The 16,485-nt window shown below is 39.3% G+C and overlaps 1 protein-coding gene across 2 annotated transcripts in view; it reads left to right on the top strand.

Moving 5' to 3' along the window:
• Positions 1-15,464, top strand: part of LOC124622488 (fork head protein homolog 2-like) — a 263,942-nt gene extending 248,478 nt beyond the window's left edge. For both annotated transcript variants that reach the window (XM_047148202.1, XM_047148201.1), the window contains exons 3-5: positions 3,327-3,489; positions 6,264-6,501; positions 14,666-15,464. In XM_047148202.1, coding sequence (XP_047004158.1) covers positions 3,327-3,489; positions 6,264-6,501; positions 14,666-14,883 — 619 coding nt within the window. In that variant the 3' untranslated portion in view covers positions 14,884-15,464. The remainder of the gene's footprint in view (positions 1-3,326; positions 3,490-6,263; positions 6,502-14,665) is intronic.
• The last annotated feature ends 1,021 nt before the right edge of the window (positions 15,465-16,485 follow it).

The raw sequence follows: 16,485 nt of genomic DNA, 5'->3' as shown, positions 1-16,485 counted from the left end.
TTTCCCACATTTGACCTTCACTGGTCTTCATAGACTGATCTTATTACGCCACTGGCACAGTCGACCAGTTACAAATTGTAAGATTGACGTTTGTATAAATTTTACCTAACAATTTTGTGAATTTTAACACTATAAAATAAACAATTACATTGCTGCATTCGTCAGGCCTTCTGACTGCGAAACTACTATGCTTATAAGGGTTAAGTTTGGATAGAATTGTCAACGTAATTAGTTTTAGCGTTAAGTTGACGAAAGTCGTTTTTCTTTCATTATCCTCATGGGCTCGTTAATAATTTTAACTGAACGGTGGACAATGCTGGTGGCGTAACATCCTAATCAGTAGACATCAAAAAAGGTCGAATGTCGGGAATAGCAGTTGGAGTAGTTGGCGTTGTTGGAAATTTTTGTACATTGGTAGGAAGGAGCTCCACAAACAACAAACTAGAAATCCTGACTGGTGCGGGATAAGTGTGGGTGTGGAGGTGCATTTGGAAGGTCAGTCTTGTACGTTTTCCTGGAATAAATCGAGGACTGTGGCCTTCTTCGAAACCATATCCTAGTACAAAATGTAACTAAATTAATTTTTTCACAAAAAGGTCCTGTTTATTTTTTCCGTAGAACTGGTAATTGCGTGTAGAGAGCGAGAGAATATGAAAATCTTGCGCACGGATTTGAAGACCAGATATAAAATTGCAGGTTGCGCAAAAGACATTGACAGAAGCAGCTGAATTACCCTATTCAGTCATTTAGGCGTTTGTTCATCACATAACACAGGCTACAGCGATGTCACGTATCATTCTTGTGATGAGAGTCTTCTGAGCAACAGGAAGATTATGAAAACTTGTTCTGTAGCCTTCTGAGGTATCGTTCTGTCACTTGTTTCTCTACCTTCATCTTCATCATCTTTTCATCTCCATCAATACTTCGCAAGCCACCTTGTGTGTGTTGGAGGTCCTTCTGGTACCTTTAACTTATCCCCCACCCCCGTTCCCTGCAACTCTGACACAGGGCTAATTGATAGTGGCCTGAGCATGAGCCTTTTGGAAACGGCAAAGCTGGCCGGCTGTTCACATGTTATTGCCATGAGGGTCTATGGAGAGAGGTTGAAGGACATAGGCAACAAAGTGTTGGACATCCCCATCTCATCACAGAATGTGGGGGCTGGAGGCTTGCCTGGTCTGAAAAGCAGTGTAGGCGGCATTTTGTGGCACATTTGATGACATAGTAAAATGCTGCTGCATGTAGAAGTGTTTTCAGAGCTCAATGTGAAGTGCACATTGTTGAACATGAGGCTCCACAGCAGATGAACCTATGACACTGTCAGTTATGATTGCAGTAGGCATGGGATCATCGAGATTGAACTGTGGATCAATAGACACGAGCCTCCTGGTCGGCTGAATCACATTTATTGTTATGCCATGTTGGTAGCTGTGTCCGGATACACTGACATCCAGGTGAACTACTACTTGGGGTTGTTTGGGTTGTTTGGGGGAAGAGACCAAACAGCGAGGTCATCGGTCTCATCGGATTAGATAAGGATGGGGAAGGAAGTCAGCCGTGCCCTTTGAAAGGAACCATCCTGGCATTTGCCTGGAGTGATTTAGGGAAATCACGGAAAACCTAAATCAGGATGGCCTCCCAAACGCAAGTCCAGGAACTACTACTTGAAACGAGCTCTGCACCATGAATACAGGCCAATGGAGGCAGTATTATGCTTTGGGGGACATTGACTGGGGCTTCTGTGGGACCTGTGGTGGTAATCGTAGGTATCATGACAGCTGTGGACTACAAGAAAATTATTGTGGACTTCATGCATCCCTTCATGCTTGATGTCTTCTCCAGCGATGATGACATCTTCCAGCGGGACAAATGTCTGTGTCGCAACGCATCAACCGTGCTATAGTGGTTTGAGGTGCATGATAGTGAACACACACTGATATCTTGGTCACCAAATTTGCTTGATATGAACACAATAAAACACAACTGGAATGCTGTATGGTAGCAGCTCTGTGCCCACAAACCACTAGCTCACAATTTACGAGAATTGCAGGACATATGCATAGACGTCTGGTGCCGCATACCTCCAGAAACCTACCAATGACTTGTCTAATCTACGCATCACAGAACTGCTTCCGTATCACATTCCAAAGGTGGACCAACACATTACTAAGCAAGTGATCATAATGTTTTGCCTCACCAACATACACAGCCATTTCCAATTTAAATCATTACAGACATTAATTCTTAAATATGTGAACATAATGATTTATTCAGTGAATGATAGTTGATAAATATCAAATCCATTCATTTATTTGGGCACAGTACATTAAATTAATTTTTTTTATGTTGAGGATTACTTGCCAATCTTTGTCCCAGGTATTCTTGATCACCTGCAAGTCTCTCTGCAGTACATAACAAGTTTTGAATGGTGTCACCTCCTGGTACACAGTTAAGTCATCTGCCAACAGCCTCACAAGGCTACAGTCTTATCCATCAGGTCGTACATATACCAGATGTGTTTCTCCTAAGAATGGGCAGGTGCATTTTGTTCTGGTGTTTTGGCAGGTAACTGTGATGTTGCAGTGAGTAGAGGGACTCAGCTGAAACAAGTATTGCTCATGGAATGTTTTATGTGATGCCCAGCACCATCAGATAAAGTTTGGGAGTTTCTTGTTACAAACAAAATGCTTTTTGAAGTAGAATTTTAAGTTTGAATCTGTTAGAGTTGTCCCGTATTAGTCTATTGTGACATTTGGTTTAACAGTACATACTGACAGGGATAAAAAAAAACCCACCAAGAGTAACCAGCTCTCCAGCAGTGACTGAATAGCACTGCTCCAAGGTGGTAGCAGACAGACAACATGGTGAGGACTAGCTAACAGAACATAAATTATGGAAGTATTTCCCTGAAATTGTTAAATACACTTGCTTTCTGACCACTTGTGAATAGATCTTGAAGTCATGAACCTGTTGAATCACAGAGTAAGCATAAGAGAAGAGAGAGAGAGAGAGAGAGAGAGAGAGAGAGAGAGAGAGAGAGAGAGAGAGAGAGAGAGAAGCAGAGTCTACTATATCCAATATCATACTTCAGACTGACACAGGTTAATTTCCTGGCAGCAACAGTGTCCTGTTTCCAAAATGTTGTGTTCTAGTCAGCAGTTTTTAACTACATAAATCTGCATTAAGAGAAAACAACAATTGCTATAAAAACAAACTCTCATTATAAATGGAATGGTTTAGGTTCTATGTTGTAGACATATTACTAAATTTGTCGGAACACTGTAAGAAAGTATACTAATTAAGAAAACTTTGGTTTCAATTTGCAGGGAACGTTTCTCATACTACAAGGCGAATGATGACCGATGGAAGAATTCTGTGCGCCACAACCTATCTATCAACCCACACTTCCGGAAGGGCAGCAAAGCACCCCATGGTGTTGGGCATCTTTGGACCTTCGCCAATAAAGATGCACCATCACCTTCCACCCTGGTAAGCAGTGCCTTAGAATCTTTATTCACAATAGTGGTCTGCATTCTTTTAGCCATCAGTCAGTAAATCATCCTTAAGTGTAACCTGTTCAAGGAAAAACCTAGGCTCAGAAGAAAACTGTATTACAGACTTTGAATTTCGCATGCTCCAAGATTTTTCAGTTAGGTTAATGCAAAACATTTTGATATAGTTCTCACAGTCAGTATCATTAATTTTTTGATTACCTACGTTCTTCAGCTATATGCATGTTGCTCCTTTGTGTTTTCTTTCATCTGCACACCATGCATTGGGTTGTTGACTTCAAAATTTCACGTCTCTTTATCGAGGGTATAACTTTCTTGATTATCTACCCCCGACCCACCCACTCACATTTGTTTTCATTGTCATAATTATGTCTTCTACTCCATTCTGTTCCCTGTACCACTTCTTTGTTTATTTAGTTTTATAATTACAATTTTGGTTACTTAACAGTAACTCTGAGCATACATGATTTCTTTGCTCACTGAGTGAACCTTGGTTTACTGCCATAAGTAAAACATTGTAATACGTTGATTATAAATTTTCCTTCTTTTTTTAGATAGATTTTTGAAAACCATTCAGTTTTCCAAAAGCGTGCTGGACAGTTTTTAGTCTCCTGTTGATTTCTTTTGCTGCCCATCCAGTAGTTGTCTACAGCTACCCTAAGTACAAAAGCTCATAAACTGGTACTATGACTTCATTGTTTATCTGCAATATTTTCTTTTGTACCATTGTCTTATTATAATTGGCTTTAAGGTTTTTTTCACTTGACCCATTTACGTTTATTTGAGCTAAAGGTAAACAATAACGCGTCATCTGCAAAATATAGGTGGTTCTGATATATTTTAGGGATCTGGAGGCCTTCTTTAGGACTAACTTCTCATTCAAACTGAATTTCTCACTATCCCGGAGAAAGTTTAATGGAAACTGTAGCATTTACATGTTTGCGTGTGTACTGACACGAGATGAAACAGTGTCTACATCAATTATCTCGTTTAGGGATCATGAGAATAAAAAAGGGAGATTAGGATGTGTATGGTAGTTATATTTCCCTTTGAGCCAATGCTGGTACAATGTACCCTCTGCCACGATCTGTTCAGTGAAGTGCACAGCATATTTGTACATGTTTCACTCACCATACGCACAGGTTTACCGTGCTACTGGTGCTGTAGAAACCTTTATATCTATATGGACATAGAGAACATATAACTCATTGTCATAGACAAGTTTGCAAACCCTATGTGCAAATATCCTTTTATTTTTTGAATAGCTTTGCACAAATAAAGATTTTATAAATGAACTGTGAGAAAAAAGTTCAGATATACCCATATTTACACTGAGGTGAGAAAAGTCATGGGAGAGCAATATGCATATATACAGATGGCAGTAGTATAGCATACACAAGGTATAAAAGGGCAGAGCTGTCATATATACTCACGTGATTAATGTGGAAAGCTTTCTGAAGTAATTATGGCCACATGATGGGAATGAACAGACTTGGAATGTGGAATGGTAGTTGGAGCTAGGCACGTTGTTAGGGAATTCTATAGACTGAGAACCACAGTCTCAAGAGTGTGCCGAGAGTAGCAAATTTTAGGCATTACCTCTCACCATGGACAATGCACTTAACAATCAAGAGCAGCAGCACGCGCGTAGACTTGTCAGGCTAACAGACAAGGAACACTGTGTGAAATAACCACAGAAACCAATATGGGATGTACAGCGAACATATCTGTTAGCACAGTGTGGCGAAATTTGGCGTTAACGGACTGTGGCAGCAGATGACATACATGAGTGCCTTTGCTAACAACATGACATTGTCTGCAGCACATCTCATTGGCTGGTGACCATATCAGCTGGACCCTAGGTGGCTGGAAAACAATGGCCTGATCACATGAGTTCTGACTCCAGTTGCTAAGAGCTGATGGTAAGGTTCAAGTATGGCTCAAACCCCACAAACTGTCAGTGAGGCATTGCGCAAGCTGTGGTGGTTCCATAATGGTGTGGGTTGTGTTTACATGGAATCAGCTGGGTCCTATGGTCCAACTGAGCTGATCACTGAGTGGAAATTGTTATGTTCAGCTCCTTGGAGACCATTTGCAGCCATTCATGGACTCCACATTCCTAACAATGGTGGAATTTTTATGGATGACAGTGCACCATGTCACCAGGTCACAGTTGTTCATGACTGGTTTGAAGAAATTTCTGTACAATTCAGGTGAATGATTTGTCCACCCAGATCAGCCAACATGAATCTTGTCGAACATTTATGGAACACAGCAATTATGGCTTTAGAGAGAGCATTGTTCAGTATTTCTGCAGGGGACTTCCAATGACTCGCTGAGTCCATGTCACGTCAAATTGCTGCACTACGCCAGGCAAAAGAAGGTCTGACATGATATGAGGAGATATCCCATGACTTTTGTTTCCTCAGTGTACAATCCATATTATTCATAATGGTTGCAGAACTTTTTTTCATCAGAATCAAAACCATGGCATCGTCAATACAGTTTGTGCTTTTTCTATTACAGAAATGTCAGATATTGCCATACCTGACTTGTTGTGCTCCCCTGAGAAATTTTACTACTTTGCCAAGAGATTTTATTTATACTACACTTACGCTTGAGTACACTGGTGATTCAACAAACATATTCCTTACTGAACCAACTTTTCCCTTTCTACACTGTGCTTTGATAGAAAATTACTCCCACAAATGCTGTAAATAAACTGAACTAATACTTGATCACATCTTTCAGAAAAAGCAACAAGCCATGCAGCAGTATCTACGAAGTGAAGTGTCACAGGATGAGACAGCAGCTGCCACTGCCAGCATTGAAGATAATAAGGAAAATCGAGTTCTTCCACAGGATATACTACTTCCTGAGTGTGAGTGTGCCACAGAAGAAATCACCCTGGAGCAATCAGCTGGAGAGATTCTCAGTGGTGTCAAGAAGGAGGTGGAGGTGCAGTATCTAGTACAACCTCACAAGGAAGGCAAGTAAACTATTTTATACCTGTTCTCACTTATGGTTTTCTGAAATCAGGTGTATAGGCCACACATTCTTACCAAGGAAAGTGCAATAATTGTCTGAAGAATGTCACTTTCCCCAATAAAATGACAAGTGTGAGTCAAAAATTTTATACTGACTAAAGTATCAGTGCAAGAAACCACAAACACCGACAAGACAAATACAATATGGGACAGAGATCATAGCGAAAGGGAAACTTGGCTAGCAACAAGCAACTAAGGTGGAAATTATATATTTATTAAAGACGAGAAAGTGTTTCAATGCTGAGACACAGATAGGCACAGCAAAAAGACTGTCACACAATAAGCTTTCGGCCAACAAGGCCTTTGTTGTGTGACAGTCTTCTTTGGTGTGCCTATCAGCGACTCAGCATCTCCACTATCCTTTTCATAATATTCCATGCAGGATTTTTCATTGTTATAAAGTGTTTAAAGTTATTTACTTTGACTTGCCCTGATACGCAGACTAATTTATACCAACAAACTTTTGTGCAGTGATGTGAGATCATCCTATTCCAAAACCGGTCAGTTAATTTTTTGCAGCCTACAATGCAAGGTTGAATGATCAGGTTTTAACAAATCACCACTGGAAATGAAGTAGAGTTTGACTAAGGGTGAAGATAGCACTAGACAATGATGGAACAGGGTATCACCCATCGCCATCTTGAAGAAATCATCCTGCATTGATTTACAGGAAACCTGACTATAGCTGGAACACTCTTGAGAGAGTGTGGCCAATGTCATACCAACTGTACCACCTTATGAAGTAACTTATATAAACAACACTGACAACCAGTAATGTGATCTGTGATTTACTGAAAAGGTACTCCTGTAAGATTCACAAAAAAAAAGCAGCAGTCATAACTGGTAGTTTCCATTGCAGGCCACATGTATGAGACATGTATTGCATCAAAAATTGCTTAACATTTCCATTTCTCAAAGTTTATAACCATAATGTCTCAGGAGGACAGTCCCTCTTCCTCCACCAATCAACGAGGATGGGAGGCTAAGCTGTGAAGTGGTAGTAATTGTAGCAATGCTTGCTGTACCTCAACTTCCTGAAATGTAGTTAACTGCATGGATGTGTTTAAGAAAAATTATGAATAATCTGGAACAAGAACTGAATACAGCATGTATTTTAATTGTATTGTTACTCCAACTGATACTGCCATGTTAGATAATAAACTGTTGGCTTAACAGATAACAGAGAAAGCATTGCTGCCATAACGAAATAGATAAAATAGTACCCAACATTAGAAATAACAATGTGCAGTCAAGAGTCATTAACATCATTACTACTCCTACCACCTTTTAGTAAATGGCAAGTACACTCATAAGCAATTACATCAGAGACAGCAGCTGTGCCGGAAATAGAAAACACCTGCCGCCACAGTGAAAGGAATAGTTCATTATGATACATAACTGGGATGTTGTCAGACCTTGTGATGGGAAAAGTACACCATATCATCACAGCCAAATTGTAGGTGCCCATTGTGTCGGTAATATCTAAGGTAGTGCAAGTACTGGGCATTTCACATGCTACAGTTTTAAGAATGTACCATAGATGTCTCAGTTTGGGGAATATCACCACCACCACCAAGTGAGTCCAGTACTGTGGGCTGCAATGTGTTGATGACAGAGATTGGTGTCCACCCTCATGGATTGTAGCATTAGGTAGAGAGACACTGCTGCAACATATCTCGTATCGATCTAATGCTATGTTACAATAATTAGTGAACATCTACACTATCCAGAAATGCGTCCTTGCTATTGGGTGCAACTTGCTGTAATACTGTCTCCACATGTTTACCATTCCATATTGCTAATAACAGGGCACAGTGACAAGTGTAGGCACAGTAACATTGCCCTTTGGTGTTTTGTGCATGGAAAAATGTTGCCTGGACTGACAGCTCTTTGCACTAGTTGGCACACAGTAATGTTAACATGAAGTGATAACATCCTGCTTTCTATCAGAGCAGGAAAAACATACATGATGAAATAGCACCCATAATACATTTGCACTGACTGTTCTATGAAATAAATTAAATGCACTGAAATGAATGGATGAATGGGGATGAAAGCAGTGAAGCTGAAATTTAATAGATACTGGCAGACTGTTCAGATATGCCAAACACTTCTACCAGATGTACTCCTTGAAATCATAATTGGGAACATAAGTGACAATGAAGTTTTGGGCTGGGCCTGTAGCACATTCTCAGATAGCATAATGGTTACAGAAACTGCTCATGAAAAGCAGAAATTCCCAGTCTGTCACAAATTTTCATTTGTAACTACAAATTCACCAACAGTTCTATTCTTAGCATCCATCTGTTCATCTACAGCTACACAACACACCACCCAATAGCTCCTCAACTGTGTAAGAATAATTTGAGGAACATGCTGTGAATGTGACGATGTGTGGCTGGTCACCAGATGTGAATCCTGTTGAGCGTATCTGGGATGTTTTTGAGTAAGAAATGCATAGCTTGGACTCAGCTTCAACTAATCTGTGTGAGGTGTAGGTGCAACTGATTGATCATGGATCAGGATGGCTCTCTGTCTCGTGATACCTCATTGAGTCCATGCCATGATGTGTTTATCGTTGCAACCAACAGGGAAAAAGTTTGAGATATGCAATATTAGGCAGATGCATCTAATTCAATTTGAGTGTAAATGGGCACACTAATGGAGTATCACTTTTAAATGGCAGCAGCACCTACGTACCAGATGTGTATAAAAAGTGAGTTAAGTGAAAACAAGTAATAGGAATATTGTGTAAAGTAGAAAACAGCACTTTTTTAAGAGACACCTTCAGGGATCTTTGAATTGTTTCACACAGTTCCCATTATAATCACTATTCAGTGGTATTTGTGTGATAGATTAAAAAGTGATTTATAGATGAACTATGGTTAACAAAATAGTAATGCAAGACTGAAAAATAATTTCCATGTACTTTTTTCTTACATGCCTAAGATTTGAGATTAGTGTTGTCTATTCCAATTCAGAGGGATTTAAAAAGATGTCTGCAAATGTAGGGCAGGTCATTGGGGATATTTGGATATCCATTAGAAGCTTTAAACAATACCTTATTAGATACCGAAACTATGAATTAACCAGAGTTCATGATTAAAAACCCCGGTTAGTAACATGACAAGTGGGCAATGCCAACAGTAGTATATCTCTTGTCATTTAGCATTTGGACAGCTGTAATTTTTATTGTCATACTTATTTAGATATTTAGCAAATATCTGTCAATAAACAAAGGCTGTTCGGTACAACCGAGAAAGTAGCAACTTCTTCCCAGAAGTGCAACATTTGTGCTGACTGTTTTGTTTGTTTGGAGATATTATGGTCAAAAATAGGTATGTAGCAAATTAATAAAAGTTAATTAGCATGATCTTCTTATATAGTGTGTAATAATGTTTCACTCTTTTGATTTACACCTTATTTACCATCAGTCCTCGATGCCTATATTGTAACAAACCAGTACTTAACTGATGAAAGTGGATCCAATTGTGTCAGTGCAGAATCTGTCCTTGTTGCTGTTATGGTCTTCAGTCCAAAGATTGGTTTGATGCAGATCTCCATACTACCATGTCCTGTGCAAGCCTCTTCATTTCCAAGTAACTATCGCAACCTACATCCTTCAGAATCTGGTTACTGTATTCAATCTCTTGGTCTCCATCTACAACTCTTACCATCTGCCTCCCACACTCCCACTTCCCTCCAGTACTAAATTTGTTATCTCTTGATGACACAGAATGTGTCCTACCAACTGATCCCTATTCCTGCTCAGGTTGTGTAACAAATTTCTTTTCTCCCCAATTCTATTCAGTACCTCCTCACTAGTTACATGAACTACCCATCTAAACTTCAGCATTCTTTCTTATGTTTCCTTTACTGCTTGCTCAATATACAGATTGAATAACATCGGGGATAGGTTACAACCCTGTCTCACTCCCTTCTCGACCACTGTTTCCCATTCATGCCCCTCAACTCATAACTGCCATCTGGTTTCTGTAAAAATTGTAAACAGCCTTTTGAATTTGAAAGAGGGAAATTCCAGTCAACATTGTCAAACACTTTCTCTAAGTCTACAAATGCTGTAAACGTAGGTTTGCCTTTCCTTAACCTACCTTCTAAGATAAGACGTAGGGTCAGTACTGCCCTACGTGTTCCTACATTTCTCTGGAATCCAAGCTGATCTTCACCAAGATCGGCTTCTACCTGTTTTTCCACACTTCTGTAAAGAATTCACACTAGTTATTTCACAGCTGTAACTTATTAAACTGATAATTCAGTAGTTTTCACACCTGTGAAATATTATATTCTTCTAGAAGTCTGAGGGTATTTCGCCTGTCTCATACATCTTGGTCACCGTATGGAAGAGTTTTTTCATGGCTGGCTCTCCCAAGACTAGCAGTAGTTCTAGCAGAATGTTGTCTACTCCTGGGGCCTTGTTTTGGCTTAGGTCCTTCAGTGCTCTGTCAAATTCTTCATGCAATATTGTCTCTCCCATTTCATTTCAATCTACATTCTCTTCCATATCCATAATACTGCCCTCAAGTATATTTCCCTTGTATAGACCCTCTATATACTCCTTCCATCTTTCTGCTTTCCCTTCTTCACTTACAATGGTTTCTCACCTGAGCTCTCAATATTCATACAGGTGGTTCTCTTTTCTCCGAAGGTCTCTAATTTTCCTGTAAGTGGCATCTATCTTTCCCCCTAATAACAAGTGCTTCTAAATCCTTGCATTTGTCCTCTAGCCATTTTGCACTTTCTGTCAATCTCATTTTTTAGACGTTTGTATTTCCTTTCACCTGCCTCATTTACTGCATTTTTATATTTTCTCCTTTCATCAATTAAATTCAATATCTCTTGTGTTACCCAAGGATTTATACTAGCCCTTGTATTTATACGTACTTGACCCACTGCTGCCTTCACTATTTCATCTCTCAAAAGCTACCCATTTTTCTTCTACTGTATTCCTTTCCCCTGTTCCTGTCAATCGTTCCCTAATGCTCCCTCTGAAACTCTCTATAACCTCTGGTTCTACCAGTTTATCGAGGTCCCATCTCCTTAAATTCCTACCATTTTGCAGATTTTTTTATTTTCAATCTACAGTTCATAACCAATAAACTGTGGACAGAGTTCACATCTGCAGATCTGGTTCCAAACTCTCTGTCATACCATTGTACACTGTAGCACCACAGAAACTGGTACAGGCATGCGTATTCAAATACAGAGATACATAAACAGGCAGAATACGGCACTGCTGTCGGTAACGCCTATATAAGACAAGTGTCTGGCGCAGTTGTTAGATCGGTTACTGCTATTACAATGGCAGGTTATCAAGATTTAACCGAGTTTGAATGTAGTGTTATAATCGGCGCATGAGCGATGGAACGCAGCATCTCCGAGGTATAGCAATGAAGTGGGGATTTTCTTGTACGACAATTTCACAAGTGCACTGAGAGTATCAGGAACCCAGTAAAACATCAAATCTCCAACTTTGCTGTAGCTGGAAAAAGAGCCAGCAAAAATGGGACCAACATCGAGTGAAGAGAATCGTTCAGTGTGGCAGAAGTGCAACCCTCCCACAAATTGCTGCAGATTTCAATGCTGGGCCATCAATAAGTGACAACATGTGAACCATTCAATGAAACATCATTGATACGGGCTTTTGGAGCCGAAGGCCCTCCTGTGTATAATTGATGACCGCATGACACAAAGCTTTACGCCTCGCCTTGGCCCATCAACACTGACATTGGATTGTTGATGACTGGAAACATGTTGCCTGGTCTGACAAGTCTCCTTTTAAATTGTATCAGGTGGATGGACATGTACGGGTATGGAGACAACCTCATGAATCCATGGACCCTGCATGTCAGCAGAGGACTGTTCAATGTGGTGGAGACTCTGTAATGGTGTGGGGTGTGTGCGGTTGGAGTGATATGGGACTCCTGATATGTCCAGACATGACTTGTGACAGGTGACGTGTACTTAAACATTCTGCCTGATCACCTGCATCCATTCATCTCCTCTGTGCATTCAGCTGGACTTGGGCAATTTCATCAGGACAGTGCAATGCCCCACACTTCTCAAATTGCTACAGATTGGCTCCAGGAACACTCTTCTGAGTTTAAACACGTCAACTGGCCACCAAACTCCCCAGATATGAACATTATTGAGCATATCTGGGACGCCTTGCAACATGCTGTTCAGAAGAAATCACCACCTCTATCACTCTTCAGGATTTATGGACAGCCCTGCAGGATTCATGGTGTCAATACCCTCCAGCGCTACTCCAGACATTAGTCGCATCCCTGCCGTGTTGTGTTAGGCACTTGGTGTGCTCGTTCAGTGTATAATCAATCTGAAACTTTCTGATGTCTCCAGGTCTCTTCCATTTATACAACCTTCTTTCATGATTCTTAAACCAAGTGTTAGCTATGATTAAATTATGCTCCATGCAAAATTCTACCAGAGGGTTCCTCTTTCATTTATTTCCCAATGCCCATATTCATCTACTATTTTCCTTGTCTTCCTTTTCCTGCTATCAAATTCCAAGTCCGCATCATGATTAAATTTTCATCTCCATTAACTGTCTGAATAATTTCTTTTAACTCAGCATACATTTCTTCAATGTGTTCATTATCTGCAGAGCTAGTCGGCATATGAACTTGTACTACTGTGGTGGGTGTGGGCTTCATGTCTATCTTGGCCACAGTAATGTGGTCACTATGCTGTTCATACTATCTTATCTGCATTCTTATTTTTTATTCATTATTAATCCTACTCCTGCATTACTCCTATTTGATTTTGTATTTATATCCCTGTATTCACTTGACCAGAAGTCCTCTTCCTCCTGCCACCAAACTTCAGTAACTCACACCATGTCTAACTTCAAATTTCCCTTTCTAAATTTTCTAACCTATCTGCCCAATTAAGGGATCTGATATTCCATGCCCCAATCTGTAGAACACCAGGTTTGTTTCTAATGATAATGTCATCCTCCTGAGTAGTCCCCGCCCGGAGATCCGAATGGGGGACTACTTTACCTCTGGAATATTTTGCCTAGGAGAATTCCATCATACAGTAGAGCTGCAAGCCCTCAGGAAAAATTACGGCTCTAGTTTACCCTTGCCTTCAGCCGTTCACAGCACCAGCACAGCAAGGTCGTTTTGGTTGATGTTACAAGGCCAGATCAGTCAATCATCCAGATTGCTGTCCCTGCAACTACTGAAAAGACTGCTACTGCTCTTCAGGAACCACATGTTTGGCCTCTCCATTGTGGTTGCACCTACAGTGCGGCTATCTGCATTGCTTAGGCACACGAGCCTCTCCACCAGCAGCAAGGTCCGTGGTTCATGGGGGCAGGTCTATCCTTATGCAATAACATTCTTTCATAGTTTGTTGTGTAGGTCACTATAACATATATTTTCCACTTATAAATTTTAAAATTTAAAGCTTTGAGAATTTTTGTACATGAAATTCTGCCAACCAGAAAATTTTATGTGTATACAATGAATCTTTCTGACATGATTTTTACCTCACTGAAAAGGATTTTGCATCTTGCAGATAGATAATTGTCAGTATTGCAGTACTAGCAAAATTAAGGAAATAAGCTAACAAGAAGTGGCAAAATACACTTTATAAATAACAGATACAGTTGGAAACAATATACTCGTAATATTGATTGTGAGCAGTCCCATGGTTTGAAAAGCCTTGTACATAAAATTGTAATCAAATGTAGATCTTTGAAACAGCACTTAAAGTTTTTACATATTTATCATCAATAAATTAGTAAACTTATTTAATCTCTGTACATTGAATTCTTTTTATATTACAAGCAAATTTAACAGTTCACCCCAGTCAACTTAAAATATGTTATGTACAATATCACACTTGCAGTTGGGTGTAATGTGCAGTAGTCACAGAATAGACTGCTAAGTTACATAATTTTTGCAGTCGCAATTAAGTGTGAAGCAGCAGACCAAAAAATCAGTTCTTGTCACTAAATCGAAGAGAATTTTTCTTGTTCCTGCTCTTCCTTTAACACTACTTCTTAGTATGTGATGTTTTGAATCTGTATAGTCAAGAAATTAATTTGTATACTTTTTTCAGAGTTCCTGAACCCTGTTTCAAAAGATGTCGTCGTTCAAGAATCAGGACTCCTCGACAGAGATTCCGATATATCATTTGTGGTTGCAGATTTGCCACCTGGGCTTTCTTTGGAACTAAACATGACTGATGCTGAAATTGTAACAACAGATGGCAACTTATTTGCTGAAGAATTGGGCTTCCAATATTCTGATGTGACAACTTCTCAGCTGTTGGTCTGAGTTATCTTGTTTCTTCCAAACTGAATGTGCTATCATGTAGTTGGAAAGACAAAATAAGATTATCTTCCAAACTTGTAATAGCTAAATAATATAGTTAATGTAAGGGTTAATATTGTTTTATGTGATATACTTTAACACAGCATAGGCATTATTTTATTCGACACACGTTTGTGAGTTGCCAGCTGAAGTGGTGTAAAACTCGATAGACTATTTAACGAGTTGTTTGCTGCAATTTATCACTTCCGTCCATAGTTAGAATACAAAAGCCAAAGGTTCTGTGTTTACTTTCACATGTTCTTAATTAGAAAACTCAGTGTCAACTTTTATAATATGACATGGCAAGTGTTCCACTTTTAGTGCAATATGATATGATTGAGCTAATAAATGTATGCATGTTTTAATATAACTGCTTTATGGACAGTTTATACTGTGTGACACATCGTGTACTGGTGAACTTGTGCAAGAGTATATCTAGTCCTACTGTACTTAAGATTGGAAAATAGGCTGTGATGTGTCAGTGGCTCTCTTATGTTACATCAACCTTGACACTTGCAAAATAAAGACAATATTTGTAAGACTTATTTCCATACTTACATGTTTTTCTTTATTTGTATCATGTTTATATGACATTCTCCCAAACATGTTGTAAATGCAGAGGCCACCATTTACAATATTGTACTGAGTCATCTGTGCTCTGTAATTCATGATTCGTAATACCATAACGAAGTCTTTACACTATTACCACAACAGTGATACTCCTGAACAGATTTACAGTATTCTTGTAAAGTATTATGGCAGTGATGTTCCTAAAGAAAGATAATTTTCTCACCACATTGACACACAGTAGATTTGAAACAGCATAAAGTATGGAATTTCATATGGAATTTCAGGGAGTGCAGCTTATAAGTGAAATGTGAGAGAAGTTTGTGCACCTAGACTAAGTGAATGAAAGTTAAGCACTTATAAATAATGAAAGGAAAGGAATAGTTAAGATACACATTTCATAGACATTGAGTTCATTAGATATGTGACACTACCTTAGTTGAAAAAACAGATATGCTAAACTCGTCATGGTCTTTATAATATTCCTTACCCCTTTTTTTTCTGACTTGGTATGGGGTGATATTGCTTTCAGATCGTTTACCAGGTGTAGAAGTATGAAACCGGAATTTGATTGTAATAAATTACACATCTGTCGTTTGAAACTGATAAACAATATTTTATTCAAAAGAATCTCCATTGTTATTCATACATTTCTCCCACCTCTCTGGCAGGCTAAGAATACCACGCCAAAAAAACAATTCTTTTTCTGAAGTGAACCAGTCAATGATCCATTTTTGTACATTTTCATATGAAATGAAGCATTGTTCAGCAAGAGTGTGTCCCAATGATGCAAATAGATGATAATCGGACAGAGCCAAGCCTGGAGAATAAGCTGCATGCCCTAGTATTTCCCAACTGAACACAATCATTTCTCTGACCCAATTTGCTGTGTGTGAAGGGGCATTATCATGGAGGAATATGACTGTGTGTTGCCTTTTCCCATATTCCTGCCGTTTTTCTTGTAATGCTCAATTTAAATCGATCATTTGCTGTCGGTAG

Source organism: Schistocerca americana, chromosome 7, assembly GCF_021461395.2.
Source record: "Schistocerca americana isolate TAMUIC-IGC-003095 chromosome 7, iqSchAmer2.1, whole genome shotgun sequence".
NCBI lineage: Eukaryota > Metazoa > Arthropoda > Insecta > Orthoptera > Acrididae > Schistocerca > Schistocerca americana.
This window is presented reverse-complemented; position numbering and strand designations above follow the sequence as displayed.